The sequence below is a fragment of the Coregonus lavaretus genome (genome assembly GCF_964263955.1).
Source record: "Coregonus lavaretus genome assembly, chromosome: 31".
Taxonomy (NCBI): domain Eukaryota; kingdom Metazoa; phylum Chordata; class Actinopteri; order Salmoniformes; family Salmonidae; genus Coregonus; species Coregonus lavaretus.
The window spans coordinates 14208833-14223488 of NC_140018.1; the positions used below are offsets into that span (position 1 = coordinate 14208833).

Below are 14656 nucleotides of genomic sequence, written 5' to 3' on the forward strand. Positions count from 1 at the left end.
GGGGAAGTGACTATCCTGTTAGCCATGGAGAGGTGACAGCCAGGGGAAGTGGCTATCCTGTTAGCTATGGAGAGGTGACAGCCAGGGGAAGTGGCTATCCTGTTATCCATGGAGAGGTGACAGCCAGGGGAAGTGGCTATCCTGTTATCCATGGAGAGGTGACAGCCAGGGGAAGTAGCTATCCTGTTAACCATGGAGAGGTGACAGCCAGGGGAAGTAGCTATCCTGTTAACCATGGAGATGTGACAGCCAGGGGAAGTAGCTATCCTGTTAGCCATGGAGAGGTGACAGCCAGGGGAAGTGGCTATCCTGTTAGCCATGGAGAGGTGACAGCCAGGGGAAGTAGCTATCCTGTTAACCATGGAGAGGTGACAGCCAGCGGAAGTGGCTATCCTGTTAGCCATGGAGAGGTGACAGCCAGGGGAAGTGGCTGTGTAGGGGTGAATTGGGGTGAATTGTCTCTGGCAGTGTGTGTCTGGCGGTATGTGTATGTCTGGCGGTGTGTGGGGGTGAATTGGGGCTACAAGGCTTAATGACATTAGCATGGCTGAGCAAGCAGAGAGAGAGAGAGAGAGAGAGAGAGAGAGGAGCATATTGTCCAGCCCAGTTATAACTCCCTCCCTCTCTCTCTTCAGGTGTGGTAGAGGAGGTATCCAGGATGTTATAACTCAAACCCCCCTTCTCTCTCTCCCTCCCTCCCTCCATTTCTCCAGGTGTGGTAGTTGTGGTCGAGGTATCCCAGGATGCCGTTGGTGAAGAGGAATATCGAGCCCAGGCACCTGTGCCACACGGTGTTGCCGCGGGCCATCAAGAATGAGCTGGAGTGTGTGACCAATGTGTCCCTAGCTAACGTCATCCGACAGCTCAGCAGCCTCAGTGAGTCACACACACACACACACACACACTTAAACCACACACACTCACTTCTGTTAGGTAAGCATGCTTCATCTCTCTTTCCTATCTGCTGATAAGCAGGTTTCATTATGCCTGACTTTAGTACTCTATTATACTTAAGTGTGTGTACTGTGTGTGTGTACTGTGTGTGTGTACTGTGTGTGTGTGTGTGTGTGGTAACAGGTAAGTATGCAGAGGACCTGTTTGGGGAGCTGTTCAACGAGGCCCACTCCTTCTCCTTCCGGGTCAACTCCCTGCAGGAGCGCGTGGACCGCCTCTCTATCAGCGTCACACAACTAGATCCTAAAGAGGAGGAGTGTGAGTACATTACATTTACGTCATTTAGCAGACGCTCTTATCCAGAGCCACTTACAGTTAGTGAGTGCATACATGTTTTATTTTTTTTCATACTGGTCCCCCGTGGGAATCAAACCCACAACCCTGGCGTTGCAAGCGCCATGCTCTACCAACTGAGCTACACGGGAGTACACACACACACACATACCAGTATCAAACATACACACACACACACCAGTATCAAACAAACACACACACACACACACACCAGTATCAAACATACATACATACACACACACACACACACACACACACCAGTATCAAACATTTTATTTTTATTTTTTTTATTTTACCTTTATTTAACTAGGCAAGTCAGTTAAGAACAAATTCTTATTTACAATGACGGCCTACACCGGCCAAACCCGGACGACACTGGGCCAATTGTGCGCCGCCCTATGGGACTCCCAATCACGGCCGGTTGTGATACAGCCTGGAATCGAACCAGGGGGTCTGTAGTGACGCCTCAAGCACTGAGATGCAGTGCCTTAGACCGACACACACACACACCAGTATCAAACATATACACACACACACACACGCACACACACACACACACACACACTAGTATCACACATACACACACACACCAGTATCAATCATACACACACACACACTGATACAGTAGTCCTTACACGTAGACACTCAGTCCTCACACATTCCTTTCTCTACACATCCACCATTGATTCTTCCTCATCAGGATAAACTCATTCCATTCCAGTCCTCTCTTTGTGTGTGTGTGTGTGTGTGTGTGTGTACCATTGCCAGCCACATCCAGTCTTAATGACCTTATTAGATGAACAGGCCACAGTGAGACAGTGTCATTTTTCATCCCAGCAGCTCCACAGTCCACACAGTACTAACCAAACCCTCCGTTCCGCTACACTCCCCTCCTCGGCAGGCGCAATAAGCCCCCATTATAGGCATTCTAACCAGCCTCCACTGATTCACTTAGCCCTGCCTCACACAATGCCCTGTCTTTGTGGGGAAACCAGATATCCAGATATATGTGCTATGTTATAGTGGGATAATAAATAGGAGAGGGATAATGTCTGTCTGCCTGTCTGCCTGTCTGTCTGTCTGCCTGTCTGTCTGTCTGTCTGTCTGTCTGTCTGTCTGTCTGTCTGTCTGTCTGTCTGTCTGTCTGTCTGTCTGTCTGTCTGTCTGTCTGTCTGTCTGCCTGCCTGCCTGCCTGCCTGCCTGTCTGTCTGTCTGTCTGTCTGTCTGCCTGCCTGCCTGTCTGTCTGTCTGCCTGTCTATCTGCCTGTCTGCCTGTCTGTCTGCCTGCCAGTCTGCCTGTCTGTCTGTCTATGGAGGGCCTGGGTAGGGCTGTCCGGTAAAACAGGTTATAGAGAGAGGAGAGAGAGAGAGAGAGAGAGAGAGAAAGATACAAAGAGAGAGAGAGAGATACAGAGAGAGAGAGAGAGAGAGGAAGAGGGACAGAGAACGTGAGAGAGAGAGGGACAGCGAGAGAAAGAGAGAAGAAGTGTAGTAGTAAGCCAATACCACGCTTCTGTGGTTGAGGCATCGATTTCCCGTGGGCCAATGGGGTGTTTCTAGCTCAGATTGGAGTGCTAGATGTCTGTAGATATAGTACACTGGACTGTCCTCTGTACGCTGTGTTAGATAATAAGACTGTAAAACTCTGTCTGAGTTTGTATGGAAGATCTGTATGTGTGTGTGTGTGCGTGTGTGTGTGTCGGGGTAGCACGACAGACTGTTACCCAGGCTATGGAGGAAGGGGGTGTAGTAGAGTTTGTAACTTAGAAGTAAGAGGCAATAATGTTTATTAGTTTACAGATCAATACTTAAAGAGATTCTCTGGTGCCTTTGTATACTTTTTAGCCAGTAGTTCTGAAAGCAGCGCTCACGAGCAAAAAGTGGTCCCCGAAAATTGGTTACTACATCACATATGTGCACCACGTCATTGCTCTCGCTCTGCTGTGTGTGCATCTTGCTAGCTGTCACTCAGATGGCGAGGGGCTGAAGCTCATTGGCTAGAACTCGAATTGCTAGGGGGCTGGCCCACGTGGGTGAAAATATAGGGGAAATGGCGCAGCACATCGTCCAGAAAAACTGACGCTTTCAAACTAGACAGTGCTTCTGCTCATAGATTATGCATGTATGAACTACACATTGACACATCCAGCCCAAAGCGGGAGGTTTAATTAATACTTAGTAGTCGCCAAAGTTCTGGAGCATGACTTTAAGGTCCCTTAATTAAAATATTTGAGCATGGCATGTATCAGTGCTGTGTATGGAGGTGTTGCCTTCTTGCAGTTGTTCTTGTATTCACTTTTGCTATAGCTGTATTAGTGACCTACTTAGGTCCCCTAACACCTTCCACACATACTCCTCCTCCTCCACCTCTATATCCCCCTCATCTTCATCCTTCTCTTCCCTCTCCCCCTCTTCCCTCTCTCCCTCCTTCTCCTCCTCCAGATATTTGTGCTAATGTAATGCTGGATGTGATCTTATAATCCAGTCTGCTATAGAGGGACAGGATATAATACACTGTCCCCATACGGGGTGGAGGGGTAGAGAGATGGCTGTACTGTAGAATACCGGGCACTACAGTAAAAGCAGTGGAGTGTTAAGAATTTGTACTTCAGACTGCAGTCAGACTCTGTCTGAGCAGAGGTTAAAATGGCCGAACTGTCTGCAGGTTCGTTAGAGATCTCCAGGTGCAGAGTGTTGCAGTGTGTGCCATTAGACTCCACACGATAATCATTAAAAGACAATATAATCATCACAGAGAAGCAGGAGTTACTGTAATGATAGAAGAAAGAGAGACAGAGAGAGATGGGCGGTTATAGGATTAGATTTAATTAGATTTATTAGGATCCCCAAATCTAGCTGTCGGCATTGGCGTCGCCTAATGGGGATCCTAATAAATAAAATAAAATGTAAAAAGACGCTTATAGGAGGGGCTTAAGATTTGTTTCCTGTAAGAGGTATGTTTCATCCCCCACTACACACACACACACACACAACCCTCTCCACTGCAGGCATTCTGGGTAATGGTCTGTGTTGGTTTGTGGTCAGTGAGAGAGTCGGAGAGGAGATGGTGGGGCGAGGGAAGGATAGGGGGGTGAGAGGGAATGAGTGAAGGCGGCGCCATGACATAAACCAAGGCGGGGGGGGGAAGGAGATAAAGAGAGGTCACTGAGAGGAGGAGGGGAGTGGAGGATGTAAAGGATCGAGGGGGTCTCTTAAAGGAATAGAACCATTGAGGATTTACATCAACACAAGGTTAGGAAGGGTGTGTGTGTGTGTTAGGGTTAGGTGTGTGTGTGTTAGGGTTGGTGTGTGTGTGTGTGTGTGTGTGTGTGTGTGAGACAGGGTTTCCGTTAGCCGGTAATATAGCCAAGGAAGAGGAAGAAAAAATCCCATTGCGAAATAATGCTTTTTAGCCTATTAAATGATGGAAATACCAGTCGATGGAAATACATTTGACTGGTCATGCTAATCGGTCTATAGGTACATTTGCATAATTTAGTGGAATTAAATTGGCGCGTGTGAAGTATATTCGCAATGTACACTATATATACAAAAGTATGTGGACAGCCCTTCAAATTAGTGGATTCGGCTATTTCAGCCACACCCGTTGCTGACAGGTGTATAAAATCGAGCACACAGCCATTCAATCTCCATAGACAATGGAAAGCCTTCCCAGAAGAGTGGCGGCTGTTATAGCAGCAAAGGGTGGACCAACTCCATATTAATGCCCATGATTTTGGAATGAGATGTTCGACGAGCAGGTGTCCACATACGTTTGGTCATGTAATGTATCTTATTTATCACACGCGTACAGCATACAGAGCAGAAAATCTGTCCGTCAGCGCAAGAGCTGCTGCTACATCATCTCAAACAGCAAATGCATAGGCAACGGAAGGCAGGCTTCATCAGGGCGTCACACACCACTTTGCAATGAGCTGGAGGCAGTATGCATTTTGAAAACATATACTTAATTGTTTGAAACCTGAACGTTTTAATACATGTTATGAGGCATATCTTACCTTGCTTCAAAGTAGCCAAAATCAGACCATATCCGTGGAGGCAATTCCTTTATATCAACTTTCTTTCATTGTCCAGTAGCCAAAGGCACAATCCTAGTTATATTAGCAACCCATGCTAGTTGTTGCATCTTCAGATCTTCCCTCTTTCTACATTTCTAACAGATATTTTTATCTCTGTCACATGAAACCGCTCACATGTGCAGGGCCCTTTTGACAACAGTGTTTTTCCTCTAATTACATTATAGAATGAACACTCACACCTAGTCTACTGCCTTGTGCGTATTGCTGAGCTTATAATGTGAAGAAATAATATTTTATCAACATTTTAAGATAAATGTTCTGATCTGTTGCAACAGACTCATTGCTTTTGAACAGTTTTTCCTTAATGTAGCCGAGGCCTGCTGGTTGGATGGATTTGGGATATATAGTCCCACAACTGTCCCAGAGTCAGTTTGGAATATTTCTTTCTCGACAAGCTGACCAATAGAATAGGTAGCCTAAACTTTTCTACTATAGTGGATTGACATAGGCTAGTGATTTTGCTGTTCATTACTCATCTTGTTGGCTGAGGAAATGTACATGTGGACAGTTATTCTAACATCTTCAAAGTGCACATCAGAATTCTGTAAGAAGGACCGCACATCATTGCATCCTCGACATTCATGTTCTGTTAATATGAATTACCATAATCAAAATGTGATTTCTGTCATTCTGAGCAACGTGGGTGGATACCCTAATCAGGTTACGCACCCAATGCATATGGGTCCGGTAAATTTCCCAAATGTCCGGTAAATTTAAATGCTTCCGGTCAAATGTCCGCCCCACATTTTCCTAATGGAAACCCTGGTGTGTGACTGTGTGTGTGACTGTGTGTGTGACTGTGTGTGTGACTGTGTGTGTGACTGTGTGTGTGTGTTAAGGTTAGGTGTGTGTGTGTGTGCATTCAGATTGGAGTAAGGTAGAGTGGTTGTATGTAGTATGAAAAATGTATGCACTCACTAACTGTAAGTCGCTCTGGATAAGAGCGTCTGCTAAATGACGTAAATGTAAATGTAAATGTAGGTAAGCTATCTAAAGCGAGGCCATGCAGGATGAAGGGTATTACTAGGTCAGGGGTAGAGAGAGGAGAGAGAGGACACTGCTGTGATGTGGAGGGTAAATGTGTTCTATCCAGGTGCATAAGCATCGTTACAGGATTGCATACACACACACACACACACACATACACACACACACACACACACACACACACACACACACACACACACACACACACACACACACACACACACATGTTATGTCATTGGACACTGACATCCTACACCTTATAAGGTCGTCCTTCAGACTGCCCTTAAGGCCTTATTCCTGTCCTCCCTCGCTCCCCTCCTCCCTCCCTGTTGTCCATATCTCCTTCCCTCTCCTCCTCCACCTGATTAATCTCCCCTCCTCCCTCCCTGTTGTCCATATCTCCCTCCCTCTCCTCCTCCACCTGATTAATCTCCCCTCCTCCCTCCCTGTTGTCCATATCTCCTTCCCTCTCCTCCTCCACCTGATTAATCTCCCCTCCTCCCTCCCTGTTGTCCATATCTCCTTCCCTCTCCTCCTCCACCTGATTAATCTCCCCTCCTCCCTCCCTGTTGTCCATATCTCCTTCCCTCTCCTCCTCCACCTGATTAATCTCCCCTCCTCCCTCCATCTTCTCTGTGTGCTGTCAGGCCCTGCCAACAGTCTGACCAGACAAACTAATGGCTCATACCCTGCTATTTAATGGTCCTATTACATCCCTGCTAGGACCACGGGCTAGAATGGAGGACCACAACACCACCAGCCTCCCTCTAGGCCCATTTTCTTTACTGCTCAATCGCTCACTCTCCATCTCTCCTTTTTCCTTCCTCTCTTTCTCTGTCTCTTACACACACAAGCACATACACATGCTTTCTCTCTCTTTTTCTCCTTCTTTCACACAAACACAAACTCTCTCTTTGTTTACTCTCTGACTTCTTCTTCCTATGTATGGTCTTTGTTTAAGGACCATGCTCCCTCATTATCCCATGATAGCTGTTTTTAATGAAGCAGTCTTTAATTGTCTACGCTAGCCACAGACAGCTGGTGCAGAGGGATAGGTGCTTAGAGAGATAAAACGTTTTTATTTTTTCGCATTTAGGTTTTTTCTGTCATCGTCTCAATCAGGGAAGTGAGGGGTACTGGTTTAAAAACACTGCTTTTCCTAAGTCCATGTACACACACACAGACTCGCATGTTATGTTCTTCTATCCTTGTGGGGACCTAAAATAAATGTCCATACAAGATCCTATTTACCCTAACCCCTGACCCTAAACCTAACCTTAACCCTAACCTTAACCCGTAATCAGAACCCTAAACCTAACTCCTAACCCTAAACCTAACCACTAACCCCTTACCCTAAACCTAATTCTAACTCTAACCCTAATTGTAACTGTCACGGATTCTGCCGAGGCTGCTCCTCCTCCTTGCTCGGGCAGGCTTCGGCGTTCGTCGTCCCCGGAGTACTAGCTACTGCCGTTCGATGTTATCGGTGTTTGTTTAGTTTTGTCTGAATTGTTTACACCTGTTCGTCATTATGTTATTTGTTTCCCTTATAATTACCCCTGTCTCTCATCTGTACTTTGTGTGTGATTGTTTTCCCCTTCACGGTTGTCTATTTTGTGAGCGGGTTATTTCCTCCCTGCGTGGAGTTATTTTCTGTGTCCTTTTGGATCCTTTTCGTATTAAAAGTACGTATCCGAGAGTTCTGTGTCCTGCGCCTGACTTCGTTTACCGCATCTCACAGACAGTCGTGACAGTAACCCTAACCCTTAACCTAACCTCCAAGCTTAAAATAGCCTGTGTCCTCATGGGGACGTGGGAAATGTCCCCACGAGGGAGAATATTCCTTGTTTTACTATCCTTGTGGGGACTTTTGAGGATTTTAGGTCCCTACAAGGATAGAAGAACCAACCCACACACACACACACGCATGTGCACACACACAAACACTTGGATGCTCACATAATGACACACACACACAGTTGCACACGCAGTGACACAAACGTACAAGCAGCACATAGTGTAACAGTGTGCTGTAGCAGATATTTTGGTGACATGCACACTACAAAGATATGCTGTGCTAGATATGTCTGTCTGTGTGTTTCTGTGTGTCTGATTGCTCAGCCAGCCTTTGTGCTCCCCATCTAGAGGCATTGTGCATCCTAAAGCATTGTGGGTAAAGCCAGGCCAGCAGATGTGAGGATCACAGTGATGAAAGAATCTGAGCCTGCTGCTGAGGCTCCTCTTTGTCTATGTGTCTCTGGCTACGTCCCAAATAACACCCTATTCCCTATATAGTGAACTACAGGGCCCTGGTCAAAAGGAGTGCACTATAAAGGGAATGGGGTGCCATTTGGGACGCAGACCCTGTCTCTGTATCTGTGCCCAGGAGAGGAAAGGGGGTAAAGGGGGAGGGGATGGGAGGGAGGAATGCAGCATGCCAACACAGTGCACAATAAAACACATGTACTGCGCACAGACACACACACACAAACACACACAGTCGCACATAATCAAGCATGCAGTGCCTTCAGAAAGTGTTCACATCCCTTGACTTGTTGTGTTACAGCCTGAATTTAAAATTGATTAAATTGAGATTGTGTGTCATTGGCCTACACGATACCCCATAATGTCAAAGTGGATGTCACGATCGTTTAAAGATTTGTGGAACCAAGGCGCAGCGTGATAAGCGTACATTTTATTAAAGTACTGAACACACGACAAAACAACAAACAAACGAAACGTGAAGTCTTAAGGTTACACCAAACAAACCTATACAAACAAGATCCCACACAGACTGGTGCCAAACGGCTGCCTAAGTATGGTCCCCAATCAGAGACAACGAGCTACAGCTGCCTCTGATTGGGAACCACCCTGGCCAACATAGATCTACACGATCTAGAACTAACCATAGAAAAACACAACATAACACGGAATATACACACCCTGACTCAACAAATCAACGTCCCCTGAGTCAGGGCGTGACAGTGGAATTATGTTTTTAGACATTTTACCACTTTGTTATGGCAAGCCTAAATAATTTCAGGAGTAAAAATGTGCTTAACAAGTCACATAATAAGTTGCATGGACTCACTCTGTGTGCAATAATAGAGCTTAACATGATTTTTTAATTACTACCTCATCTCTGTACCCCACACACATAATTATCTGTAAGGTCCCTTAGTCAAGCAGTGAATTTCAAACACCGATTCAACCACAAAGACCAGGGAGGTTTTCCAGTGCCTCACAAAGTAGGGCACCTATTGGTAGATAAAAAATAAAAATATAAAAACAGACATTGAATATCCCTTTGAGCATGGTGAAGTTATTAATTACACTTTGGATGGTGTATCAATACACCCAGTCACTACAAAGTGAAAAGAAGGAAGCCTGTACAAATTGTTTTTATTACAAACTATGCATCCTGTTTGCAATAAGGCACTAAAGTAAAACTGCAAAAAATGTGGCAAAGAAATTAACTTTATGTCCTGAATACAAAGTGTTATGTTTGGGGCAAATCCAACACAACACATTACTGAATACCACTCTTCCTATTTTCAAGCATTGTGGTGGCTGCATCATGTTATGGGTATGCTTGTCATTGGCAAGAACTGGGGAGTTTTTCAGGATATAAATAAATGGTATAGAACTAAGTACAGGCAAAATCCTAGAGGAAAACTTGCTTCAGTCTGCTTTCCAACAGACACTGGGAGACAAATTCACCTTTCAGCAGGACAATAACCTAGAACACAAGGCCAAATATACACTGGAGTTCACAGGAGGTTGGTGGCACCTTAACTGGGGAGATCGGGCTCGTGGTAATGACTGGAGCGGAATAGTAGAATGGTAACAAATACATGGTTTCCATTTGTTTGATGCCATTCCATTTGCGCCATTCCTGCCATTATTATGAGCCATTCTCCCCCCTTGACATTATGGGGTATTGTGTGTAAATTGCTGAGAGAAAATATCTATTTAATCCATTTTTAATTCAGGCTGTAACAAAACAAAAAGTGAAACAATTCAAGGGGTATGAATACTTTCTGAAGGCACTGTATGTAGACACACAATATCTCTCTCTCCCTCTCATCTCTGTTTCTCTCTTGCACAGATTAATTTAGGGACCTCAGTCCATCATGACCACATTATGATTAAAATGAGCTATCTATCCACCTGCACCTGCAGCCTCACCCAGCGTCATTATACACCCATACATTACTCCTTATACAGAGCATCCCTCCCAGTCCCAAGGCCTTGCAATGGATGTTGTCAGCTGTTCCATCCAGGCAGAACAGTAGCAGCAGCAGGGAGCTACATGTCCACATCCAGAGAGTGAGTCTGACAGAGGAACCAGGGCCATGGGAGACAGAGGAACCAGGGCCATGGGAGACAGAGGAACCAGGGCCATGGGAGACAGAGGAACCAGGGCCATGGGAGACAGAGGAACCAGGGCCGTGGGATACAGAGGAACCAGGGCCGTGGGAGACAGAGGAACCAGGGCCGTGGGAGACAGAGGAACCAGGGCCATGGGAGACAGAGGAACCAGGGCCGTGGGAGACAGAGGAACCAGGGCCGTGGGATACAGAGGAACCAGGGCCGTGGGATACAGAGGAACCAGGGCCATGGGAGACAGAGGAACCAGGGCCATGGGAGACAGAGGAACCAGGGCCGTGGGATACAGAGGAACCAGGGCCATGGGAGACAGAGGAACCAGGGCCATGGGAGACAGAGGAACCAGGGCCATGGGATACAGAGGTACCAGGGCCGTGGGAGACAGAGGAACCAGGGCCGTGGGAGACAGAGGAACCAGGGACGTGGGAGACAGAAGAACCAGGGCCGTGGGAGACAGAGGAACCAGTGCCGTGGGATACAGAGGAACCAGGGCCATGGGAGACAGAGGAACCAGGGCCGTGGGAGACAGAGGAACCAGGGCCATGGGATACAGAGGAACCAGGGCCATGGGAGACAGAGAAACCAGGGCCATGGGAGACGGAGGAACCAGGGCCATGGGAGACGGAGGAACCAGGGCCATGGGAGACAGAGGAACCAGGGCCATGGGAGACAGAGGAACCAGGGCCATGGGAGACAGAGGAACCAGGGCCATGGGAGACAGAGGAACCAGGGCCGTGGGAGACAGAGGAACCAGGGCCGAGGGATACAGAGGAACCAGGGCCATGGGAGACAGAGGAACCAGGGCCGTGGGAGACAGAGGAACCAGGGCCGAGGGATACAGAGGAACCAGGGCCCGCAGCACCAGCACTGCCCTGTTCTCCATCTGCTGAGCACAACACAACAGTGGAGGGAGGGAGGGAGGGACTCGACACATTTAGGAAGAGAGAGAAGGAAGAGTTTTAGAGGGGAGGGACAGAAGGGGGAAAAGGGAAGGAAAAGAGGCTAAACAAGCTGAATCAGGAAAGAGATAGAATGGAGAAATATTGGAAGTGAGAGAGGAAGACTAGAAGTGAGACATGAAGGGCATAGAGGAAAGAGAGAGAGAAAGATTGAGGGCAGAGGAAAGCAGGGGGTAGGGGAAGAGAGGAGGGAGAGAGGGCGATAAGATTGCCCAGGGGGGTGTCTGTACCTCTCTCTGTCTCTCTTGCGCTCTCTCTCTCTCTTTCTGTGTGTGGCTGAGGGTAGATTGGGTAGATGTTATCAGAGGGCTAGAGGGAGATAGGAGGGAGAGAGATCCACTATACCTCTTCACTCTGCATAGATGATAAGCTGCACAGATAAGGAACACTTGCCGAGATACAGCACCTGCTACTGCTGGTGCTGCCCCTGCAATCCACAGAGACACACAGACTCACACACATACACACCCAGAGACCGTGCTTAAATATGTGTATGTCAAATGCATCCTCCCCTCCACCGGTGTCCCATCTCAGTTATTTGGAAGGAAGGGATGAAGAAATATGTTGTTTAGAAATATTTGTCAATTTATTCCTGTAGTTTGGGTTTGCACACCTCGTGTGGTTGAGTACATGACCATGCTAGAAAACCTTATATCTGTCTGTCTGTGTGTGCATTGCATCCTGTACTCTGTAGTGTGTATCTTATCTGTAGAGCCCACCGTTGCTTGGCTGAGCTGTTTCTGGCTCTTCACGCTGTTTCAAATGTGTCCTGACGTCTGCTGTTGCAATGCTTCTATATGCTGTCGATCGCTGTCACGCCTACGGTTAGCCTGATCTGACAGCCACCGCACACCCCTGCTCTGCTCTGCCACAATGTGCTGTGTTAACGGATCACCATGGCTCTCTACTGAATCCACCTATATGCTAACATCTGTCTGTTTCCATCACTGAGCTGAATAGATCTGGACTTAATATTCACTTATAAATGCATTGGCCCATGCGTCAAGGGAAACTATATTGCTCTGTGAAGTGGGTGTCTAGCAGGTGGCTAACCACCTCACCCTACCCTATTCTACCTCCAGCAGAACTCTCAGAGAGGAGGAGACAGGAGGGTTGAGGGACACGTTGGGACAAACCCATTCTTCCTCCCTCTGGGTTGGAGTTAGTTTTTATTTACCACAGAGGCAGAGAGTCCTAGGTGAAGGTCCCCAGTGTGTGTGTGTGTGTGTGTGTGTGTGTGTGTGTGTGTGTGTGTGTGTGTGTGTGTGTGTGTGTGTGTGTGTGTGTCTACCTGGGAGAGTACTGTGGCAGTTAGAGACTTTCCTCTGTGACAGCTGAGAAGGAAGTCCTTCACATCCAATACTCTCACTACTGCTTAGGTTACAGCAGGGGACCGCTCTCTCTCTCTCTTATCTATTATGAACAGAGCCACACAAGAGCTCTCAGACAGAGAGAGAGAGAGATATTGAGACAGAGGGGGAAATAGAAAGAGAGGGATATAGAAAGAGAGAGAGAAATAGAAATAGAGAGAGAGTTGAAAATAGATTGAGAGAGAGAGATTGTGTTTATTAGTTCTCAGTCTCCGAGCCCCTCAGGTCATCCCTTGCTCTGTGGATGTTATTACCTCTCATAGGTGGAGGGAGTGAGAGAGAGAGAGCCTACTTCAACTCCCAGTCCATCTGGTTACTTGTGAATTGATAAAACGTCATTGTTAATAATGGGTGAAGGGTTATAACAACTGACATAGACATCCAGATAAGGCATACGGGAGTCTGCAACTGTATCTCACTCTTCCCAGAGACAATTGCAGTGAGTGTTTCAATTCCCCCTCTGGGGTTGGAGAGAGTAAAGTAGCTTTATCTACTTGTCATTCCTTTATGTATTATTCAGTATAGATCTGTAAATAGCACTCTGGGTTTTCATAGTAGAAATGTTGTTTTTTGCACAGCTAGATCGAGGGGTTCACTGTCTTGTAGATTTCTTCCTCTCTCAGCAATTTCTCAAGGCTGTTTTCTGAGAGCAGTCGTGGGGGACAATGCAAATAGTCCGGGTAGCCATTTGATTAGCTGTTCAGGAGTCTTATAGCTTGGGGGTAGAAGCTGTTAAGCAGCCTTTTGGACCTAGACTTGGTGCTCCGGTACCGCTTGCTGTGTGGTAGCAGAGAGAACAGTCTATGACTAGGGTGGCTGGAGTCTTTGACAGTTTTTAAGGCCTTCCTCTGACACCGCCTGGTATAGAGGTCCTGGATGACAGGAAGCTTGGCCCCAGTAATGTACTGGGCCGTACGCACTACTCTCTGTAGTGCCTTGCGGTCGGAGGCCGAGCAGTTGCAATACCAGGCAGTGTCGCAACCAGTCAGGATGCTCTCGATGGTGCAGCTGTAGAACTTTTTGAGGATCTGAGGACCCATGCCAAATCTTTTCAGTCTCCTGAGGGGGAATAGGATTTGTCGTGCCCTCTTCACGACTGTCTTGGTGTGTTTGGACCATTATAGTTTGTTGGTGATGTGGACAACAAGGAACTTCAACCTGCTCCACTACAGCCCCGTCGATGAGAATGGGGGCGTGCTCAGTCCTCCTTTTCCTGTAGTGCACAATCACCTCCTTCAGATCCAAAATGTCAGTTGGTTCAGTAAAGAAGGCCAATTACACCCACTGCCTCTGACCAACGGGTTAGCGGTTAGCTTTAGCGTTAGTGTTAGCCTAGCCATCTACCCAGGCTTTGCTTTGGAGCGAATGGATGCAGTTAGCCCATTTGCACAAAATGCGGCCATAGAATATTAGCCTGTAGGCATATGACAATGGGTTTGACATTTCCTGACACTAATTGTGACTACCATAATGATGATGGTTATTACTGGCCTTACTTTTATTGCAGTCCACAGTGGGAGTGTAAAAACACACACACACACACGCACACGTGTTCCCGCTGTAGATTTAGCACTAAACCTGATCTCTCTCTCTCTCTCTCTCT

General features: G+C 47.0%; 1 protein-coding gene across 1 annotated transcript in view; it reads left to right on the forward strand.

The window, feature by feature from the left end:
* Positions 1–743: 743 nt before the first annotated feature.
* Positions 744–14656, forward strand: part of LOC311106558 (actin-binding protein WASF1-like) — a gene marked incomplete at both ends in the record, with an annotated part of 43849 nt that continues 29936 nt past the window's right edge. The window contains 2 exons of the mRNA XM_084148937.1: positions 744–876; positions 1078–1212. Of these exons, the coding sequence (XP_084005063.1) occupies positions 744–876; positions 1078–1212 (268 nt within the window). The remainder of the gene's footprint in view (positions 877–1077; positions 1213–14656) is intronic.